This window comes from Oncorhynchus mykiss, chromosome 29, assembly GCF_057628025.1.
Source record: "Oncorhynchus mykiss isolate SJ-2025 chromosome 29, ASM5762802v1, whole genome shotgun sequence".
Taxonomy (NCBI): Eukaryota; Metazoa; Chordata; class Actinopteri; order Salmoniformes; family Salmonidae; genus Oncorhynchus; species Oncorhynchus mykiss.
The window spans coordinates 15,408,675-15,433,366 of record NC_143050.1 but is presented as its reverse complement, the minus strand read 5'-3'; the positions used below and the strand labels follow the sequence as shown (position 1 = coordinate 15,433,366).

The 24,692-nt window shown below is 37.9% G+C and overlaps 1 protein-coding gene and 1 long non-coding RNA gene across 3 annotated transcripts in view; one reads left to right on the top strand and one right to left on the bottom strand.

Annotated features, from left to right (window-relative positions):
• Positions 1-24,491, top strand: part of zbtb20 (zinc finger and BTB domain containing 20) — a 53,600-nt gene extending 29,109 nt beyond the window's left edge. For both annotated transcript variants that reach the window (XM_021591420.3, XM_021591419.3), the window contains 3 exons: positions 2,274-2,459; positions 5,394-6,923; positions 11,938-24,491. In XM_021591420.3, the coding sequence (XP_021447095.1) occupies positions 5,414-6,923; positions 11,938-12,467 (2,040 nt within the window). In that variant the 5' untranslated portion in view covers positions 2,274-2,459; positions 5,394-5,413 and the 3' untranslated portion in view covers positions 12,468-24,491. The remainder of the gene's footprint in view (positions 1-2,273; positions 2,460-5,393; positions 6,924-11,937) is intronic.
• Positions 722-4,007, bottom strand: LOC149970360 (uncharacterized). Its single transcript, XR_016493224.1, has 2 exons — positions 3,733-4,007; positions 722-1,590 (listed from the first exon to the last, which is right to left on the bottom strand). It is a non-coding gene; the product is annotated as an uncharacterized LOC149970360 (long non-coding RNA).
• Positions 24,492-24,692: the final 201 nt, after the last annotated feature.

Below are 24,692 nucleotides of genomic sequence, written 5' to 3'. Positions count from 1 at the left end.
CAACCCCTACAAAAATGTCCAATCATTATAATCCACATAATATTTCATATTTCCTGTTGCAGCTGTATTATTTTCCTGCTGTAGCAAACTGGCTCAAATGAAGATCCTACATCTATACAAAGCAGTGTTTAATTATATTAATCTGGCTGGTCTGCCAGAGGCATAGGCCTACTAATACAATGGAAAGTATGCAAGGATAAATAAAGCCCTTTTTAGAAAAATAAATATCTATGCTCAGAGCAGACTGGGAAAGATAACCAAAAGCAGAGAATAAATCTGATGAATAGATAAATGACATAAAGCATTTATGGAGACAGTTCAGTATTCATTACCATCACATTCTATGTCTTGTTTGTCTGTTGCAGTCATTACCTTTTGATTAGTCGCTCTTAAAGTTAATACAAGTTGTTTTACTTGATGCCAGTACAATTTCCCAGAGTCAAATATTTGAAAGGTTCCTTGGAATGATTAAAATGGTTGTTGGTTACCCCCTCTACTAATGTTTACAGTTTAATCAAGCTTAGTGCTTTAACCAAGGAATAGTCGCTTCAGTAACAGCTAATGGGGATCCGAATAAAATACTAAATACATGATATTCCTACAGTATAGTGTATGATCATATTCATGAAGATCATTCAGTAAATAGATTGCAATATATGAAAGACACATGGCAAGAAAAGGAAAGACCAAAAAAAAATAGGCACGGTTCAAGGCAAATATGGGTATTTATCCTTTAGGAAACTTCATGATAAAATCTGGTTTATTTGAATTTGATATATGGAAATTTCCTCCATTTTGTGAACAGTTGTGAGGACCTACAGTACAAACCTGAGGATGCTCACATTGTCTACAGTTGGCCTTTTACAGTTTATGGCCATGCACACATATGTATGGCTTAGAGTTTCTGTAAACCTGAGAATCACACCCTGGGTGTTAAATGCCTTTTTGTGTTTCTTCAAGAATGCCTTGTGTTGCAGTATTTCTCAGTTGACTGTTACTGATCGTAATGTCTTACTATGGTGCTCCATAGTAACCCCATGTTGTCTATTTTAGTGTCGATATACAGTACCAGTCAAAAGTTTGGACACACCTACTCATTCCAGGGTTTTTCTTTATTTGTACTATTTTCTATATTGTAGAATAATAGTGAAGACACCAAAACTATGAAATAACACATATGGAATCATGTAGTAACCAAAAATGTGTTAAACAAATCGAAATATATTTTATAATACATTTGACTACAGACCCGGGTTCGATCCCAGGCTGTGTCGCAGCCGGCCGCGACCGGAAGACCCATGAGGTGGCACACAATTGGCCCAGTTGACCCAGAGGGTTTGGCCGGCATGTCCTTGTCCCATCATGCTCTAGCGACTCCTTGTGGCAGGCCAGGCGCATGCATGCTGACTTCTGACGCCAGTTGTACGGTGTTTCCTCCGACACATTGATGCGACTTGCTTCCGGGTTTAGCGAGCAGTGTGTCAAGAAGCAGTGCGGCTTGGCAGCGTCGTGTTTCGGAGGACACATGGCTCTCGACCTTCGCCTCTCCTGAGTCCGTACGGGAGTTGCAGCGATGGGACCAAACTGTAACTACCAATTGGATATTGCGAAATTGGGGAGAAAAAGGAGTAAAAATAAATAAATAAACATACATTTGAAATCACATTCAGTACTGCCTTGGCACACACATATACACACACACACACACACACTGTTGCAGTCCTTTGTATTGGAGAACAATCCTTTCACCCTTGTTGCAACCTTTTATTCAAATAAATCAAGCTCCTGAGTCTCTCTAGGTCCTCTCAAGGCATGTTGTAGAATTTTCTGGTCTCTCTCAATGCTTTTCTGATAAATCTATGAGATCTTGAACAAATGTATATAGCCTTTGACCTTTGTACTTTTATTCAGAACGGGAAAATATGATACAGTATGAGGAGTATAATATCTTTGTGGGTAAATCAGACTGGAATGTGGAAGGATCTCCTTTGTAGGGTGTGGTTCACTGACCAGTAGTTTAGATAACGACTGAAAAGAGATTTGGCCCTGTGACCATATGATTTCTAACCTTGACATATAATTGGCGGTCAAGTGTCCACTAGAGTAAACTGCCTTAAATTGGTCTAGAAGGTTCACTCACTCTTTACCTTGGAAATTATAACACATCCAGATTGCATTGCTCACTTCATTATCTATGTATGAAGGTTAGACACCTACACATTTCTTTCTCAGTATGAACATGTTGATTTATGAATTCTCTCTTTTTCCCTCAGGGTGGTATTGAAGAGACCACTGTGGCCCTGTGGCAGAGCGACCTATGATAGCGGCAGCAGAGAGGACTGAAGGGACAGCCTAGGACTGGTCTTTCCATAGCCACCTTCACCAGCAACCTGTAGCAGTGTGCCCTGTGCCTCATCACCAGCCTCACACACATCTTCCCAACAAAGAGTCATCTGACTGTGAGTATATTTCTGTGGTTGGTCAGTTGGTCGGTCAGTTGGTCAGTCTGTCGGTAGTTAGGCTACTCTGGCCACTGTATCTCTAGCTACATGGGTGTGTTTGTAATTTATTTATAAATATATACCCAAGCTGTCCTGCTGTCACGGCATGTTGCAGTCATCCCATTTTTCTCTTTCTGATTGTATTAAGCCTAATGGCTGTGATTAGAGGATGTTTGTTTTAATTCTTTTTTTCCCGGTTTTATATATTATAATGCTTTCGATCAATTGTTTTCCCAAGAGTAAATAAAACTAAATGGTGTTCATTAGTTCTTCCCTTGGTTTTGATAGCAAGTCTTATATAAAACATTAAACTAAATAGACATACTGTAGATTCAAGGCTTGTATTTTCTCTGGCAGATGGTCAAAGGTAATCACTTGACCTAAAAGCAAGGCATGGCCATGAATATACATTATACATTATCTAGGAAGATCTTGATCATTGTGTTTAACATTAAAGGGAAGATTGCAGAATTAGGTTGCTGTTAAACATTCGGATTGATTTCATCCTTCCAACTAAAAGTCCCAATAAGACATATCACTTTACATTTGTATTTTGAGAGAAACGTATATTTTATCCGAATTTGACCGAGGTCATGTCAGAAAAGCGTTCGGATAAGTGACTTTAAGAGAAGGACACAAGTGAATACACAGCAGGAGTGAGGCCACTGTCCACATAAGACGGTAAGGACCCCAATCATACCAAGTCCAGCATTTCTCATACAGTTACACAAAATCAAGATAAACCTTATACCATCATAGTAGACATTGAAAGTCTATAACCAAACTGGCTAAAACTATTGGCCAATGGTAGCTATAGCTAGCTGCTAACCTGAGTGCTAACGTTACTAACGTTATTAGCAGCAGTAACAGTAAATCCAGGTATAATGGCTAACACAAACATTGGCTACCATGATATCCTGCAAGTTTTATCGGTCATGAAAGATCAGGCAGTACAGCTAAAATAAAGGCCTACCTTGAAATAAATAATGACATTAATCCGATTGGTATTTGACCATTAATTTCAAAAAAAAAAACGTAGTGTTGATGGGGTTGTTGTAGCTTGCTTGCTAGCTAGTTAGCTTATTCCATCCCCAAACACCATGTTAGATCTGAGTGGGCCAGTTAGTTTTGCATGGCCCGGTGCACTTAGATAGATGGCTATCTTCATTTTTTATAATCTACTAACAAGATAACATGACAAAACTCTTTGGGAACTTTAGTACCTACTTACCCGATTAGCCTCCATCACCAAAGCCACCAGCCGGCTGTTCCTTTCTTGACGTCAAAGCTGCACTGTATTGTTGGTATAGGAGTTTTTGATGAATGTAATTCAAATTGCGAAAATATTTTATACACTTTTGCATAAAGACCGTTTAGATGGAATATAATCAATATTCGTTGTTAGATTTTTGGAATATATTGTATATCATGCCACTTTTCATTTACGATTGCATAGGAGAGAAGTCTGATTTAATTGTAGTTTTACTGCTATTGCATATGATAATTACAAGGGTGATAGTAGTGAAAGGGGGTCAGGTGCGTGAGTGTGAGTGTGGGTGTGGGTGTGAGTGTGTGTGTGTGTTTGTGTGTGTGTACAGTATGTACCCAGAGGGTAAAGGGGGAGGTACTGTATAATAGCCGTGGTTTCAAGAACCCCTGTGCTCTGGGTGTGGGTTATGTGGATGAATGAAATTATGTAAAACATATGAGATTGTATGAACAGGTGTTCAGTCTTACAGAAAAGCCATTCATGTTTTTTTAAGGACAGTATAATGTAGAGGCTGTTTGCTTGAGGGCTAATGCTAAATAATATTTAGTGATTTGATACTTATTCTGCTATCAAAGTGGTTAATAAAATATGTTATTATGGTGAAATGGTAGAAAACCAATTTAATTCATCTAGATTCCATGTGTGGAATAACAAAGCTTTTGGATGCCATTGTCTTTCATTGTCATATCCAGTCTTTTCAACTGATCTTCAAATGTCAGATAGAAAAGTCAAGCATTATTCAACAAGTCAGTTATATATTGTCTTTGTAGCATTTTGTTAATACTACATTTACATGTCTAAGAGGAGCTTTAACATTGCATGAATTGAGAGCAATACTGTTGCGCTTGGAATATAATGGCTATCTTTGAAGATTTGTTTAGTTGCTGGGCCAATTTGTAGATATACGAGTTTCAGGTACAGTTTGTGTTCAGGGCAGCCACAAATCCATTCATGAGGGTGGCCTAAACATTGTCAGACCAAATTTTAGCAAAGGTCTCTGGCACAAATACCAGCTTAATTTGTGTAATGTCCCAAAACTGGGAGAGCAGAGGTAAGATAGTTAGGGAGCACCATCACTGAGCACGCAGGTGGACGGCTGATGAACTAAGCCTATTAGTTTAAACCCAGAGCACCACCTACTGGGGGTTTAGAGTCTCAGAGAAAATCTACCACCAGACTTGTAAGATGGGAACAAAACTAATGAGATGGGGATCCATCTTGATTGTCTCTTTCACTCTATCGCGCTACAGATCCTTTGTTGTGCAGTTTTGTGCAGACATTCATCCAACTACTAACCAGCTAGCTAGTTTACCTTGACTAATTTGATTGTTTCAATATCAAATGCCAACATGTTATGAAAATAAGATGACCACTGAAATATGAGGAAAGCACATGGGGTGGATGGAGAAGGTCATTTGTTGAAATTGATTAAACTTGGCATTTCTGTGCTAAATATCCTGATGATGTCCCTGCAGTGCAGCTATGTTCCATCTTAAAATCTATTTGATAATCATTATCATTTTTTTTGTATTAGATAGTACTCATCATGTGGCCCACATTTTTACTTTCTAAAGGTTTATTAATTAATTAAAAATGTAAGCCTTTTTTTCTTCTGTGTCCAGGTGACATCTGTTGCAAGGGGATGACCGAGCGCATTCATAACATCAATCTCCACAACTTCAGCAATTCTGTACTTGAGACCCTCAATGAGCAGCGCAACCGCGGGCACTTCTGTGACGTGACTGTTCGGATCCATGGAAGCATGCTGCGAGCCCACCGCTGCGTGCTGGCCGCTGGGAGCCCCTTCTTCCAGGACAAGCTGCTCCTGGGCTACAGTGACATTGAGATCCCCTCGGTGGTCTCGGTGCAGTCCATCCAGAAGCTGATAGACTTCATGTACAGCGGGGTCCTGCGGGTGTCCCAATCAGAGGCTCTCCAGATCCTCACTGCTGCCAGCATCCTGCAGATCAAGACGGTCATCGATGAGTGCACCCGCATCGTGTCCCAGAATGTGGGCCTGGCCGGTCCAGGGGGGTTCCCTGTCAACCCAGGGGACTCTGGGCAGGAGACGCCCCGGGGCACACCTGAGTCAGGCACCTCTGGGCCCAGCAGCGATGCAGAGTCAGGGTACATGCAGGCCACGTCCCAGCAGAGCCTTGAGCGTGCGTACACATCGCTGTACTCCTACTCGGGCCTCTCACTGCAGAATGGAACCCGTGAACGCTCCCACTACGTAACCAGTATGACAACAAGCTACGACCCAGCCCTTAGCATGCAGAAGGACCAGCACGATCAGGACCCGCCGTGGATCACCCGCATCCATGAAAGGTCACAGCAGATGGAACGCTTCCTATCCACCCCTGAGACCACCCACTGCCGCAAGCAGCCCCGACCGGTACGCATACAGACAGGAGGCATTCACATAAAGCAGGAGGCAGAGGATGAGTACAGCTGCTATGGTATGGATGAGTGCACAGAGGACACTGACCACGTTGAGGGTGTGGAGACTGAACCGAAGGGTGAAAGCTTTGACTCAGGGGTAAGCTCCTCCATTGGTACTGAGCCAGACTCCGTGGACCAGCACCAGTACCCCGTGGGCTTTGGGAGGGAAGGAGGTGGAGAGGGGACCCCAGTGCAGATTGAAGTCGATGACTCCTCCCCAGAGCAGATTCATGAGACGGAGGAAGGGGGCACATCCCACAGCACTAGCGACAGTAACATGTTGCAGCCCCTGCCCAACCCAATCATGGCCCAGTCTCTGCCAAGTGCCCTACTCTATATGCGTCAGGTCGAATCTCACACCAGCAATCTGAGGATGCCGCTCACCATGACCAGCAACACCCAGGTAATGGGCATGGCTGGCAACTCCTACCTGCCCACTCTGTTTCCCACACAGTCGGCCAGCAACAACAAGCCCTTCCTCTTCAGCCTGCAGCAGCCCATGGGAGGCCAGCAGCCCCAGTTTGTGTCCGGGCCTACCCCTAGTATGCCCCCATTCCCTCAGCAATTGACGGTACAGCAACAGGCAGCGCGGGAACAGCAACAGGCGGCCTCGATGGGACAGGGGGAGAAGAAGCCCTATGAGTGCACTCTCTGCACCAAAACCTTTACTGCTAAACAGAACTACGTCAAACACATGTTTGTGCACACTGGTGAGTACACTGGCTCAGTTTCAAATAATTTCCCTATACATTTGCAAACATAAAAGACAAACACAATGAATCATTATTTTAGTTTAGATGTAGCAATGGATTTAGACGAGGTCTCTTTCACAGATGAGCCCTCTATACACATCAATACACATTAAACACATCACTATACACATCAATAACACATCAATATACACTATACACATCAATATATACATCACTATAAACTATACACATCAATATAAACTATACACATCAATATAAACTATACACATCAATATATACATCACTATAAACTATACACATCAATATACACTATACACATCAATATACACTATACACATCAATATACACTATACACATCAATATACACTATACACATCGATATAGACATCAATATACACAATACACATCAATATACACTATACAAATCAATGTACACATCAATATACATTATACACATCAATATACACTATACAAATCAATATACATATCACAATAGAATATACACATCAATATATACATTAATATACACTATACAGATCGGTATATAAACCAATATACACAACACTATACACATCAATACACATACAATATACACTATACACATCAATATTCACATCAATGTACACTATAGACATCAATACACACTATACGCATCACTATGCACATCAATATACACTATACACATAAATATACACATCACTATACACATCAATATACACATTAATATACACGTCAATGTACAAACCAATATACACTATACACATCACTATACACAGATATGTATACACTATACACATCACTCTGCACAGCAATATACACTAAACACATCAAAATATAAGCATCAATATACACTATATACATCACTATACACTATACACATCAATATACATATTAATATACACTATACACTATATATATATATACTATATACACTATATAGGGTTAGGGAGGCCTTGTCTCATCGCGCACCAGCGACTCCTGTGGCGTGCCGGACGTGCCGGACGCAGTGCACGCTAACCGGTACGCCTCCGACACAATCTCAAATATAAATGATTTGTTTAACCTCTCAGGGATATGGGGGACGCTTGCGGTCCCACTTGGCCAACAGCCAGGGAAAATGTAGAGCGCCAAATTCAAATAAAATACTATAAAAATCTAACTTTCATTAAATCACACGTAAGATACCAAATTAAAGCTATACTCGTTGTGAATCCAGCCAACATGTCAGATTTCAAAAATGTTTTTTGGCGAAAGCATAAGATGCTATTATCTGATGATAGCACAACAGTAAACAAAGAGAGAAAGCATATTTCAACCCTGCAGGCGCAACACAAAACGCAGAAATAAAATATAAATCATGCCTTACCTTTGACGAGCTTATTTTGTTGGCAGTCCAATATGTCCTATAAACATCACAAATGGTCCTTTTGTTCGAGTAATTCCGTCGATATATATCCAAAATGTCCATTTATTTGGTGCGTTTGATCCAGAAAAACACCGGGTCCAACTTGCGCAACGTCACTACAAAATATCTCAAAAGTTTGCCAAAACATTTTAAACTACTTTTGTAATACAAGTTTAGGTATTTTAAAACGTTAATAATCGATCAAATTGAATACTGGACAATCTGTGTTCAATACAGGAAGACAACAAACTCACGTTACTTTTCAAGTCATGCTCCTCTCTCAAAAAGTTGACTTCAAATGACACTCATTCAAGATGGCCGTACTTCTTCATTTCACAAAGGAATAACCTCAACCAATTTCTAAAGACTGGTGACATCCAGTGGAAGCGGTAGGAACTGCAAACAAGTGAAAATGCTGCCCCCTATCCCGAAGAAGTGAACACTTTTTTGGTTACTACATGATTCCATATGTGTTATTTCATAGTTTTGATGTCTAAACTATTATTCTACAATGTAGAAAATAGTAAAAATAAAGAAAAACCCTTGAATGAGTAGGTGTGACCAAATGCTTGACTGGTACTGTACATAAGGGATAATCAACGAGGGGCTATGCGTTCTATGGGAAATAATGAAGGAGGTGGAATGTGTGTTCCAAGACGCGGAGTGGAACTGACCATCCATGGAGTTGCATTATTTTCCATAGAACACATAGCTCCTCGTTGATTATCCCTTATGTACAGTACGAGTCAAAAGTTTGGTCACACCTATTCATTCAAAACTATGAAATAACACATATGGAATCATGTAGTAACCAAAAGTCCTGAGTTGATTATCCCTTTCATACCATGGCTATAATTTCATACATTTTCCACTAGAAATGAGGTTAATTTGCCAGTAGACATGTGTTCAACATCCACTGAAGTAGCTAGAAAGTTTACTAGATAACTACAGTAGTTGCTGTGGTAACCAAACAAACAGACTTGCTAGCTTGATATTATGAAAACCAGTGGTGTAAAGTAATTAAGTACTACTTAAGTTGTTTTTTGGGGTATCTGTACTTTACTATTTATATTTTTGACAATTTTTACTTCACTACATTCCTAAAGAAAATTATGTACTTTTTACTCCACACATTTTCCCTGACACCCAAAAGTATTCGTTACATTTTGAATGCTTAGCAGGACAGGAAAATTGTCTAATTCACACACTTATCAAGAGAACATCCCTGGTCATTCCTACTGCCTCTGAGCTGGTGGACTCACTAAACACACATGCTTCATTTGTAAATAATGTCTGAGTGTTGGAGCGCGCCCCTGGTCGTAAAAAAATGACAATGTCTGGTTTGCTTAATATAATGAATTTTAAATTATTTATACTTTTGATACTTAGGTATATTTGATCAATTCCATTTACTTTTGATACTTAAGTATATTTAAAACCAAATACTTTTAGACTTTTACTCAAGTATAATTTTACTGGGTGACTTTCACTTTTACTTGAGTCATTTTCTGTTAATTAAGGTATCTTTACTTTTACTCAAGTATGACAATTGGTTACTTTTTCCACCACTAATGAAAATCGAATTCAACAATACCAATACTGTTTTCAATTTGACTTTTGCTTTCAAAAGCAGCTCAAACAAAACATGTAAAAATGAACTAAGGCACCTCTGGGGTTTCTGATATATGGCCAAAAGGCTGTACTTTCACTGCTTTCACTGCAAAAGGCTGTACTTTGGCACAACGCATCTCGGTGTATATTGGCCATATACCACACCCCCTCAAGCCTTATTGCTTAAATATACACTATACACATCAATATACACTATACACATCACTGTACACATCAATATACACTATACACATCACTATACACAGCAATATGCACATCAATATACATCAATATACACTATACACATCAATATACACTATACATGTCAATATACACATCAATATACACTATACACATCAATATACACAACAATATACACTATACACATCAATATACACTATACACATCAATATACACAGAAATATGCACATCAATATACATCAATATACACTATACATGTCAATATACACATCAATATACCCATCAATATACACAACAATATACACTATACACATCAATATACCCATCAATATACACAACAATATTCACAAAAAGCATCAACACAATCATAGAGAACAAACATCTTCAGTACAAAGGTCCTCAATCACCCTTTTTAAATTCCCTCCTAATAAATGTGTATTTTGTTCAGTTGCTTGATGTATATGGGTTATTTCTTGATGGGTGGATGGCTGACTCTGATTCAGAGGGGTTGGGTTAAATGCGGAAGAAACGTTGAATGCATTCAGTTGTACGACTGACTAGGTATCACCCTTTCCCTTTATACAGTATATTTGTTTTCTGTGCATGAAATAAGTAGTGATTTTCAGGGATTGGTATTAAAGGTTGTGCTACTGGCCAGGCAAGTGAACTTTCTGGTTTCTTCCCTTATGGAAGGAATGGCAGTTGGGCAAGTTGAGCCTTCTCTGTGGTTTCCCCATTGGTCAGGTGAAAACAACCAAACTTTCCAGTAGCCTAAAATGTGTATTTTTGGTTCCTTCCAATTGTTTATTAAGTGAAAGAGAGACAATTTATGGCACTTTATGGCTCTAGCTGTTTGCACACAGAAGTGTCATAAATTGTCATTCCATGGAGGGCCAAGTGCCTGCAGGATTTTGCTCCTCCCTTGTACTTAGTCACTAATTAGTAAAGAACTCCCCTCACCTGGCTGTCTAGGTCTTAATTGAAAGGAAAAAGCAAAAACCCGCAGACACCCCTGACTTCAAAAATGGGGAGGAACCATAAATATCTGTTTTAGGTTACCTTAATGTCAATCCCTGATTTAGATTCAACTGATCTATACAAATTAGTTATAAGGCTCTGTCACATTGAAAAGTGAACTGTGGCTACCTGCATCATGTAGCTGATATTATGTTTTTGATTACATTATAGTGGGTGATATATAATGCCCTGTATGGTTGCCCATTAAGCTTGTTCTGTAAGATATCACACATTGATTAGGTACTATTTGTCATTTTAAAGTATCAGTGGGTGGTTTGTGCATAAATATTAAAAGTAAAAAATAGGGAAGACAACACCGAGCAGGATGTTGGAAGGGGTTCAAATTTGACCTGAATTCATAATTGGGCCATTTAAGAGCAGAATGAAAGAGCAGTGAATATTAAAAATGATATTGTTTTTGATTAGTTTAGAAAATATATTCCAACTGAGATACTCGTTCATACACTGATAACATGTTAATGAGTAAGAGGGAAATATCGGTGCCTATTCAAATGTAACGAATCAGACACTGGAGGATGAGCGTGCCCATAAACAATGGCTGCTTGACAGTGAGTTCATGGACTGAGGTGTTGGGTTTACTGTTGTTTTGTGATGAGCACCGTCCTCGTTAATTAGCAAAAATCATGCAACATTCTCAAGGCTACATTCGAAGAATGGAGCTTCAATGTCAGTCAGTGTTCTTTGTTGTTTAGCAGGGTTTTGGGTTTTGCTGTCTCCTTTTTCCTCCTAATGACTGTGACTTCTTTGTACATCCAGGTGAGAAACCACATCAGTGCAGCATCTGCTGGCGCTCGTTCTCCCTGAAGGATTACCTAATCAAACACATGGTCACTCACACAGGGGTGCGTGCCTACCAGTGCAGCATCTGCAACAAACGATTCACCCAAAAGAGCTCCCTCAACGTCCACATGCGGCTGCACCGTGGAGAGAAGTCCTACGAGTGCTACATCTGCAAGAAGAAGTTCTCTCACAAGACCCTGCTGGAGAGACACATGGCTCTGCACAGCACAGGGGGCGCCGTCACAGGGCTGTCGGGGGCAGCAGGTGCCAGTGGCCCTGTTTCCATTCCCATGGCCGTGCCCGAACCTGGCGCCGGCGTGGTGGCCCTCGCCATGCCCGTCGGCGGTGGCGCAGGAGTAGGGGGTGGGGTCGGACCAGGAGTGGGTGTGGCTGCGGAGGCAAGCTGCCAAGAAGGGACCACCTACGTGTGCTCCGTCTGCCCTGCCAAGTTCGACCAAATTGAGCACTTCAATGACCACATGCGAATGCATGTCTCCGATGGATAAGTACAAATAGATACACTTCTTTAAAAAATATTAAATGAAAAGAAAAATGGCACTAGATTTTTTTTTATTTTGAGGCATGAAGAATAATCAGTATAGACACTGGCACATTAAGTTTCCCAGAAATGAGTTTTTTTTGTTATTCTAAAAGAAAAACAAGATGGTGGCCTTAAGGCTTTGTAGTTTGATATTGATCCACTGGATGGATCCTTACTACAGGCCTCTAAATGTATGCTTTCCTAAAATACTGATTTATGTGTTGAACACTACCGAAAGGCCTATGAAAGAAACACACACACATACACAAATTCAAACTCACACACCTATATACAGTATAAATATATCTTTGTATGAGTGTATGTGTTAATCTGTGTATGTGTGTACTCGTGCGTGTGTATTTGTATGTGTGCGTGTGTGTGCGTGTGCAAACATTGCCATGGAATTTGGAACATGGTAAATGTAATCCCATATTGACCGTTTTGGACACTATTAGGAGTCCAAGCTTACTGTGGTATAATTTTCACAAAAAAATATAAAAAATCTGGCTTGGGCTAAAGATTCCCTCTGAAAAATATTGTTGGTCACAAGTTTGCCTTCTTATGTAGGGTAAGAAAAGGAGAGTAATTAATTTGACACTGGGTTTTTATTTATTATTATTAAGGTATTGAGGGATTACAATACAGCTGTTGTGAAGGTACAAATTGATATTAATAATTGTACTGAAATGTAACTTCCTGTGAGTGGGTATAGAAATGGGTATTTAGTATATGTGTTATTGTCCATGCATTTTGATGGTTCAGGTTAAGTTTACAAAATTAGGGTTGTTGATAAGACAGTATTTGAGCAAAAATGTAATATTATTAGGAGTTTATTTCATTTGCATACACTGCCACTAATATCTTAGAAGACTGTTAAGGCTATTAGACCTCTTCCATTTACAACATGTGACATAACAAAAGACTAAAGGTTCTTCTTGACATAATGAGGTTATAAATGATTGTTTAGTTCTATGAAGAGGATTTGACATGTGCAGTTGTAGCAGGCTTGATTGAGTATGCTACCAGACTCATCGTGACTGCTGCTTCGCAATCTGCACCAGACTGTTATCAGCTGTAGATTACAACATGATTGGTCAATATTACTATTAACGTTTAAAGTAAGAAACTAAAATATATTATTTGATAATGGAATGGTTTACCAGGATAGTTTAAGACAGCTGTCAGATAGATTACCGGTAAATTGAGTGATTCTGTGAACTTGCATTGGACAAAAATATAATTGTATGACCTAAATCTCTGTATATCCTGTTCCTATGGACATGACACAGCTATTTGAGCAGGTGGAGAAACTAAAATGCACTACTCCTGAAATGTTAGCTCCACCTGGTGGCCCAAATGGCATGTCACGTTCGGACATTTAATACAGACACCGAGACAGACGAGGCAAAAGAAACCACAATAACATATAATCCCGGATCAATAATTACTTCATAATATAACACAACTTCCAAGACAATAAGATACATTCCTGATTTCACAGATACCTAGACACAGTGTGTACAGAATAGATTTGGGAGTAAAGCAAGTGTCACGTCACTCAAAGGCTCTGCTCTGATATTTGGCTTACTGTTCATGCATTTTATCCAAAATAAGACACACACGTCTGCCTGCAACTGCAATCTGAAGATTTTGCTCATTTCTTTGAGTAGACACCTTTTTAGTTACCATGACGAGATAGTAACTTACCAGAATTACAGTACAGTCTGAAAACAATATGTTGTAGATAAAAACAAAGTGCTGCTTTGCACATTTTCTTCAAATGCCTGTGCTTAATATTTTATTGTTTTACTTAATAAATGAAATTCTATTATTTTCATTTGTTCATTTTTTAAAGGAAAACATCTTTCTTAAAAGCTTGATAAGAGGACTGCATTATTTTCTTGCATAGCCTATATGTTGCACTGCTTGAGCCGATAAGTGCACTACTGTTACCAGAGATATTATAGTTTTAGAGAAAAATAATCATTTTTTATCTAATAATTTGTTGTAGAATTAACGTGTTAGAATAGCTTTGTTCCATTTTACGATAAGGTCATTTTATGTTTCTTAGCTTTTGTTATCTCTTGTTATTCTATGTATTTACTTGTGCTGTGTTTGTGCAAGCGTTTAGTTCTATTTAAATGTGATCCATCGTGTGAGCTTGTCTCTGTTTTCAACCTTTTAATGTATTCTTTTCAAGAGGTAATCCCCTTCAACAGCAGTTGTCCCATTGCATACATTAGAACAGATGCTGAATTTTCATACAAAAGCATTCATGCCAAACTAAATCCCCCCCCCCCCCCCCCCCCCAAAAGAAAAAAATATTTTATAGTGTCCTTGGACATAAATTATGTGTTTTTTTAGAACAAGTTTCTTTAGGAATTACAGGGTGGGTGGGAGATTGTACGCAGCTATTATTTGCTATTTGTAAATTGTACACAAGTCTGCATCTCTTGTGTTTGTCTGTGTGAGTGTTTGTGTGTGTTGTATAATCAAACTGTTGGTGTCCCAAGTGGAGGTGTAAAACCTGAACTGTAGGGCTTCCTTTGCAATATGCAGTGCAGGTACTGTGAGACGCAGCTTTAGCTAACCCTCTTGGGCTAATAAACACATTTGTTGTGCACATTTACAAAGACATCTATTGATCAAATATTGATAGTGGTAAATACATTGCCCGAGTGGAAGAAGTGCATGGCATCTTGTGCCTAGTGCTTTAATTAGCTTCAGCTGGTTGATATTTGGATAAGGCCTACCTAATACTCTTCTATCATCTTCACCGTATTCTATCTTTGTCTCTTTCAAATTGAAAACAAGGAAGTGATGAGGGCTATTAGTTAGTAATCAATCCCAGAGTTTCCTCATATCATCAGAGCGAGGGCCTTGTATTATGTTTCATAGAGTTTCATCTGGTCACTGAAATAGCATGTGGTTGTCAAGTAAAGGAAACAATATATGTGACTTGTGATTGGGCCGCAGTTTGTTATCCTCTGCTGCAGAGGTCTCTATCGAGAACACAAGCCTATAAATGCTTCTACTCTGTTGCTCCCATTGCTACTCTGTAAGACCAGGAACTGCATGTCTGCATACAAGGTTAATTGTGTCTGTAGTCTTAGAGGACTCTGTAGTCTCATGTTTGATGAGACAAAGTCCTTAACAGATGGTTACAGTATGTAAGGAACTGCTGAGATCTATTTTGATCACATGTTATTGCTCTGGCATACAGTTGTTGTTGGTGGTGGTAGTGGTGGTAGGGGTGGTGGTGGTGGTAGAGGGAGTAGTGGTGGAGGTGGTGGTGTTGTCTGCTCTATGGAACAATATAGAAATGGTCAACCAGCTAGGCAGAGCAGTACATTCACCAAGTTAGTCCCAGTAAACACAGTAAGAACCATGCACTGTGAACTAAGTCCAACCTTCAGTTTCAGAAACAGAATAATGAATGCTACACAATTTAACCATCACTTATTTCTTATGAAACCAAGACCAGACTATAGTTGCTTCCAAATGTATTATCAGTGAGATAATCTAGCATTATTTTGACCACTTTGCAGTCTCTTACAGTCAGCCTAAATGATATTTATGTAATAAATGAATCAAATGCACTATTGACTGTAGATGTTTTTCTAAAGTACATCATTTTCTCATTGTCATAGGTTGTGAAAAAAGATAATAGCAAAGGAATAGTTTAATGTTGGTTTTGCGATATTTCGAGAGTGGATTTGGGCTATATAAATCACCCATATTATCACACAGCTCACGAGAAAGGTTCATTGGAAACATAACATAATCTTTGACAATACTGAGGCATAGACCTGTTGGCTCTCCCCTGCCCATAGATGGTTGACCTCACTTATACCTATGTGTGACTTACAAGCAGACGTTTAGCATTAGTATCATCTTATGATACTATAAATTGACATGACATAAGAACTTTCCAGGATTTCTTTTCCAGCAACGCCATGTTTTGTCGGCAGTCCCTCCCTGGCCTTTCTTGTCATTCTCTCGTTTGTTTGATTAACTTATTGTACCAGTGGCTCATGTCATTGTGTTCAATTGATAGTTAGTTAAAAAGTTGGGAAAACATGCAATGCAACCCTGAAATACGCCCCTGTCGCTGTTGTCCTTGGTTTATATACTATACAGTCAAGAAAGAGTTTAGAATTTATGTTTGTAAGATTACTATAACATAATGTATTTTTCAGCTATACAATATATTCACAAGTATAGAATTAGTTAGAATTAAGCCTACAGCTTTTCGTTTGGTGTTTTAACTGTCATGTTCTTATATTTCACGTTTTTACTTAATTGTAGAGACACAGGATCAGTTTTGCAGTGTGTTTGAATCATCTATGTGCTTGTGTGTTCCAGGGCTTTAATTTGCCTGTTTTTCTTGCAACCATTATGTACCGGTGCATTTGTAAATAGTTTTTAGTTAGTGGGCAAAGGATAGACAGCCATTGAGTAAGACATCGTAGCTTGTCAGAAGCGCCTATCTTCTCGTTGGACATGAACCCTCTTTTCAAATGGGAGATACTGTACTTTCAGTTGAAGAAAAAAACTAGGACAATATAACAAACGTAGTGCGAAGACTAATGTGATGTGATCAGTCACTAGTATAGCTCTTGTGACTAAGCAGGCTTTTAGAGAAAAACCCATGCTGTTTATCTTACAGTTCCTGATTTACTTTCCTTCAGTGTCCTCACATTCATTGTATTCACTCACCTAGAGTAGTCATACGTAGTAACTCAGAAACAAACAATAACCATGACAGTAAACGTGCTGGCATACATTATACAGATACAGTCCAACTACATAATATCAGTTGAATCTAAAGTATATATACACAGTTTTTTTTATCAATATGTTCTTCATCAACAACTTTAACACATATAATGGAAAGCGTTTGAGATACAGACAGAAATGTAACTATAGGAATATGCTTTGAGGGATATAAGGAGTATGCCTAGCTATCAAGTGCCTATTTATACATTACTATACTAAATCTTCATAAAGTAGTTTTGCTCTCCTACCGTACATTTTCCAAATATATACAGTAGCTATATACACATGATAATCTATACACAAATTATAACAATATTTATACTACTATAACAGCAATGTTGGTCACAGTCATAACACAGTGCATCCTAAGAAAGCCCTTTAAAATATCTTTATCCGCCTCAAATCTTCTATTTATATAAGATAGATTTGTTATTATTTCCTGCTGACATACTTAGTTTTATAACTAGTACATAGGAGAAAACAGCTAAGATAAACAACTGGAGTTCATGAACTGTAGGAAAGGTTCGCTTTAAGGGGCCTAGCCATGAGGCATTCAACAAACTCTTCTTCATTAAAACAATGAGTAAGCATGTGTAGTATTATTATATAGTAGCTAGTCCCTATCTTAATGTTTGCCATTACAAAAACACAACATTGTTTTGTTCGTCTAAAGCTACAGGTATGTGTTCCCGAAAGATTTTGAACAGTTTTGCATAGTTTGCCCAGGTTTGTAAGCACACCTAAATTGTCATGACTTCTGGCTTATCAGCACCAGCCATCATTCTTCTGCCACACTGAATGTCTATAATTACATTTGGGGGGGTTTTGCTGTTAAAAATAATATAAATAGTAGTCACTAAACCACTTATTTTCTTACCTTTCGATTTTGTTTTGATGCAAAATACCTACCACAATCAAATGTTGTCCTTAGACATAGCCTAGCTGTTCTCTCAGAATACAGTGATTATGATCTCACATAAGACATGCCAGTCAGTTGAACAAATTCCTTGTGTTTGTTCTCTGGTTGTAGCTCATAATGATGGATAAAGTGTATACTATTGTCTTTGTGCTGTTCGGAATGTTTCAGACCTAGCAATCAATGATACTACTCGGTCCCTGCAGCTAGCTACACGTGCGCGCCTACGTTACAGTACTTGATCAGTGACATCAGTGCAGTGCTATATTTGCTTCAGCTACTACAGCCTACAACAACATAGCAATATCAGTTAGAAGTGCAATCAAGTTTTACATGAAGAGTACCAAGCATTTGTCTGAGTGCTAGCTGTAATTAAAAGTGTCCTTGTGAGCAAGAATCAGACCGCTAGCAGTCTTGTCATAATCTATCGTTTTATGAGAGTGTTACTCTACAATATGATTTAGAATCAATATTCACCAATTGTGTGTCTCTCTACCTTGAATTGATAAGGAAAGTTAGTGTCATAAATGATTAGGACCCAATACCCGCAGCATATCTGAAATATGCACATTCCTGTAATGTCCAGAACATTCCTGTCCCTAGTCTGGCCTCACTCTACGAGATTATGTTGTCGATTATTTCAGACTCTGTAACAAATGATGTGACCCCAACAGCCTTACTAGGACAATAGATCAATGACTTTCTTTTCATTACTTGCTGGTCTGCTCTGCTGGTTATTTTGTCATGTGACATTTTCCCCTCTACGTTGGTTTACGTTTAGTTGAATCTCCACAATAATCATCCTCACATTTATGTTTATTATAGTGTCACTGGCTTGCTAAACTGTATATGATTGCAGATCCGTCTCAGAAAAGCACTGCTTAGCATCTCTGGCATTGATGGTCCCATCATTGGATTTTCTTTAGCTTCTAACCATAGTGCAGAATATGCCCCTGCATAAAGGAAAATGGCCTGCTTGCTACCATGGTGTGTTCTTCTGGAACATGGTGTGTCCTTCTACCTATCGGATTGTGTTCCATATGCAATATATCTCAAACTCTCCCTTAAATGTTGTCTCTTAGTTACGGAGAATACTGAGTCATCTAGAAGATGTGGAGTTTGAAAGGTGCTGAATAAAAGAGCCTCAACAGTAGCTTGCTTAGCACCTTGAATAATTGTCTTGGGGCTTTCAGCAGGTCTCTTGCACTTCTCACATGTCCAAAATATAATTTATGTCTATGGTGAGATCAAGCAACATGCACTGCACTGTATTACCCATATGTTTTTCTACGTTTGTCTCTCTTTTACCTAATAGGTTTGGTGAACATATTTCTGCCCACTTTCTGCCGTGTATCAGACATACTTGTTGTCTCAATCAGCATGCAATCATATATAATTAGTTTGGACATGCAGAGCTTCCATTACAATACGTTGCTTGGTGTTGTTAAAGGTGCCGGTGGTAGTAATGATTTGTTGTGATATGAAACCAAACCATCCGGGGGCTATTGAACATGTTGGATGACATATGCTTGTTTCCGTAAACACCAAAGAATGATAAGAATATCACAGTGTCTGAATTTCAAGCAGAAAGAACATTATCTGTTGTGTAAGCGATAACAAAGACTACCAAGATGTACGTTCCTATAAATTTGTGTGTTCAAATCTGGCAAGATGGCTAAAATTATATTTTCTTTGATACTCAAGACAGGGTGCTTGTGAAAATGCTTTTCTGCGTTTTGTCCTCTGATCGCTATTGGTAGACTGTAGTTGAATTGTTGTGTTAATGTGCCTACTGTAGACCAAAATAGATTTTCTAAAGAAATTCAGCAAAATATAAAAAGAAACCTGACACGTAGTAGTTGTTGTAGAACTATAGCATGTTATAACATGAATAAGATTGTAAATGTTGCATTGTTCCTCTGCTTAAAATTAATACTCAATATCCATTAGTTATTTTTTCTACACACACTTAGCAAATTGATTTAGGCCTTTCCAATACACATTTGATTTTGTTTGATTGATCCGTTTATCTTTGTTTAATCCGTTTGTCTGTTATTCCAGTTTTCAGTAATTGATTTCTTCCTGCCGTATTGTTGATTTCAAAGCTTTTCTTCTCTGATAAACTAAATGCACTCGATTAGTGGAGAACTGATACTAAATTGACATGCCATGCACAATTTATCTGTTTGTCTGACTAATATTCTAAAGACATCTGTCTCAAAATGTTATTCAAACATATAGTGGAAGATCCATACCGAATTTAGACTGTTTTTTCAAACTTTGAGGTGGACCAAAATATGAGTTGCTTTTGCACATACTTGTTTTGCAATGTGTTGATGCCATTGAGTAAAAGAGTAGGAAGATTACTTGCCGCTGCCCATAACAACCGAACCAAGCAACACAAAGAGGCCTAAATCTGATTTAAGGGCAAATGATTTATCCCACAATACGATATTATAACATTTTGATGGCTTACCTAGAGCCTGCTACAGATACATTTCCCCCAGAGAGCTTTAAACTCAAAAGCCAGCTGACATTTGATGAATAATTAAGGCAAAAACAACAAAACGGTGTAAAGATATTACTATTAATTGAGTTGTATTAACATCTTGATGAGTTGGACCAAATTTCTTATCAGTTGGTAGCATACAGTACATGATGTTGATTACTACATTATATATTTGTTGTAATATGAATTGTTCATATCAAAGAAAAATGTAAACCGTTGGAAAATATGTATTAGTAAAATGTCACTTATTGTGGAGGTATGACATCATTTGTATTAGTAAAATGTCACTTATTGTGGAGGTATGACATCATTTGTATTAGTAAAATGTCACTTATTGTGGAGGTATGACATCATTTGAAAGTTTTTTTCAAGCTGGATGTTTGAAATATGATTAGTTATTTGGGTCATGCTTCTTTAGTGTGGTAGTTGCATGAAGTCAGTGTCTACATTGGACATTGTAAGATCCACTCAGTGATGAATCAGGAAGTCAGTATGCTCCCACCGTACATGTGTTGATTTATGTTACAGAAAGCTTCGGTTTTTAATCAGATATTCAAGCTTTTTTTCTGCCATCTTAAAGCTGTTTATTTAACAAATGTACCTGCAGTGAAAAATAAGTTGCACTTACACATATATATATATATATATATATATATATATATATATATATATATATATATTATATATATGTGTGTGTGTGTGTGTGTGTATGAACATGTATTTAATTAAGAATCTTTTGTTAGGTTTTGTTGCCTGCTTTGGCTTCTGATTTCTTTATCTTCCTGATCAAATACTCCTTATATATTAGAATAATAAACTTGGCAGAAGTGGAGCTGTTGTAGTAAAGGTATTTAACATCACAAATAAGCAACCCTGACTTATATGCTGCAGTAATGTTGTTTTTTCACTTTGTTTTCTTTTATGTGTGCTCTAAATTGGTTGGTATTTTTATTACTGTTATGAAACAACCTTGTTTGAATTGTAAGACTGCTGTTTTGAAATAGGTGATGAGTTTTTTTGTATGTATGTATGTAGGTAGGTAGGTAGGTAGGTAGGTAGGCTACAAGGAAGTTTCATACTTTGACTTGTCAAACACTGGACTGGAGTGTGTTTTCCAACATTTCCAAGTTGAGAGCTACTATATGAGACATGAACCGACTGCACAGAATACAGCCTTATCGCACCCATTACCTGACAGACAGAGAGGGTCCAACCTGCTACAGAAGGAATAGTGACTTCTCTGATTGGAAATTATATTTCCACCATTTAATAGATAAGGCGCTGAAATATATTTGGCAAAATGTTGCATTTGTCAGGCTTATAAAATCTGGCCATCATAATTATACAATAATGATTTCAAAATTCCCTGTTCTAACAAAATAAGTCAATGCTAAAATATCAAAAGGGATACCACTTAATAGCAATTCATTAATCAAAAGAAACCACTTGGTATATGTTGTCTTACTATGTCAATCAAACATATAGATTGAACCCTGTAGTGATCTTAATGTCAGAGTCTTTTTTAGAGCCAACTACCACTTATCAAACCAGAAAAGAGATTTGCACTAAACATATTTTGGTCTTCGTTGATGGAAAGCAATATGACACAGAACAATTGACACATTCTTCAAGCCACAGTATCTCCAATAAGAGAGCTGTCTGTGCACAGGGGTAATGCTGTGTGATATTTGAAAGGTTTGTTGGGGAAAAAAATTGTGTAAAGGTACAGAATGGAAACTTGTTGTCTTTGAGACGCACATTATAAACTTGGACACGCACACATTGTTGTTCAGAGTTGACATATTTGACCAATCAGAAGTGTCCGAGTCTGAGGTGCATAGTTTCCTCTTGTGATTGTTCTGGAGAAAATGAAACGGCTCTTACTAGTCCTAAATGAGGGACGGGAAGGAGAGGAGAGTTACAACATATCCCATAAACATGTAATCATTGTAAAATGTCCTCATCAAAAAGATAACTGAACAAAAGGTCAAAAAAGGTTTATGTTACGTAGACACATTTTTTTTCTCCAAATGATTCCAACATAAGACATTAAACTTCCTCCATGTTAAAACATACAGTTTTCTTCACTGATTTACTCATTTTTTGTTTTAAAACACTCATATGATCTGTAAAGATTCAAGGTCATTTTTTCTGGGAAATGATTGATTAAAAATATTTATGAAAAAAAGACTACAACATTTGTGTAGTAAAACACTGATGGATGGGAAATGCAGCTTTCCTTGTCAATTGTAACATCAGTTTCGCCATCCAAAGAATCAAAGCCCACACACATATATTGTCATTCATAATTATCCATAAGAGAATAGACAGAGTAGTGAGGTGAAATATTGTTGTCGCCTAAATGTTCTTTATTGAGGATTTTAAATCATCAATCATTTATGATAGCAATCATGACAACTATGATTTTTGGTATCTGGAAATATTAGCTTTCCTGTTATTAGGCCTACCGTTTTGTGGTGCTGCAGTTTGTCTAAATATGTTGCGTGTTAGAGGAAGCATAAGTATGTGCCTTCTTGTAATCTCCTTGGTGAGCTTGTTATTATTGAGAAGCTTAAGCCAGCCAATTGTGTTTGCACTAAAACCAAATTGCTTTTGTGATGTAGGCTATTTAAAGCAAGCTTGTTGCGTCACTTTAACCGTACAGTATGCATGAGGGTGAAATTGGTAAGTGATAGGGCTAGAGCTCCCATCTGTTGAACTAGTGCAGCTTGGGGAATCCCCTGAACATATCAGCTTTGTACTGCGTTCAGTTTTTGATTCCATCTCATTCATTACTCTTCTAAATTATCACAGACACATGTTCCACAGTAAATAGTCTCTGTGGAATATCCACACTCTAAAAGATAAGTAAATAACATAAGAAATCAAATACAGCTCTCCTTTTATATTTGTTTCATATGCCACAGCTGAACAGCTGCATTACTGTAGTAAGAGATATTCAACCATTCTCTCAGCCCATGGAGGTGCATGATTACAAGAGGTCGCCTCGAGACTTGGTCAACGTTATTTTTATGTTTTGTGAAAGTTTCTGTTTCTAAGTTATTTGTGTTTGTTTAAATCTAAGAGAAAGACCTACAGTACATGCTTTGAGTCTTACAAATGCACCTTATTCATGTCAGTCTGAGTGGAAAAGACTGGCTATGTAATATCTCTGGTTTAACACCTTACTACACAGCATGTTTTCACTTTATGACAGTTTTGCTATTCTTCCGTGCATATGATTTCCAAAATAAACCTTATATATTTTGTGAAAATGTTTAAAGGGATGTGCCAAAGTTTGGAGGCGATCTCCCAAGTTTTTATGCTAATTATTTGTTCTTTCTTCCTCCTTCAGTTATCACAATGGTATGTCAAACCTTTCCTATCAATGTGTGAAAGCAAGTTATTTCAGCAAACAGTATCATTACCTGCCATTTTACAGCAAGCCCTGTATTTCACGTATATTTACCAGTGATGTGTATTTGTTATTATAAAGAAAAATAGCCGTAAAGCTTCATTATGTTACATAATATTGTGACTTTTTTCGAAAAACTGTGAAGACTTATCTTGCATATACTTTATACAGAAGTATTAAGCCTTAATACAAAAGACTAAAAAAAGTGAGGAAGAATAAACTGATTGTTGCTAAGTAAGGATGATTTTTTGTAAATGTTACCAGCACTTTTTTTGTAATTTTCACTCTGAGGTATTGTACAAGTTCACGCTGTTTGTGAAGTTTGATTATGAAGGAATAAAAACTAGTACTTTCCTGTACTTCACAGAAAGTAATGTTGTGTTTTTATTTCATTAAAGGATTTGCTTATGTTGCTACTTGATGCTTCAATAATTCAAAGGTCCATACTACATTAAAGCCACTGATTTCCAAACAATTTCAACTACTGAAATTTACTCTTTGATGGTCAGCCTATGCAGAGTGTGGTTTTGATCATGTTAAAAAAATTCATCCCCAGACCATAAAGTTCAAA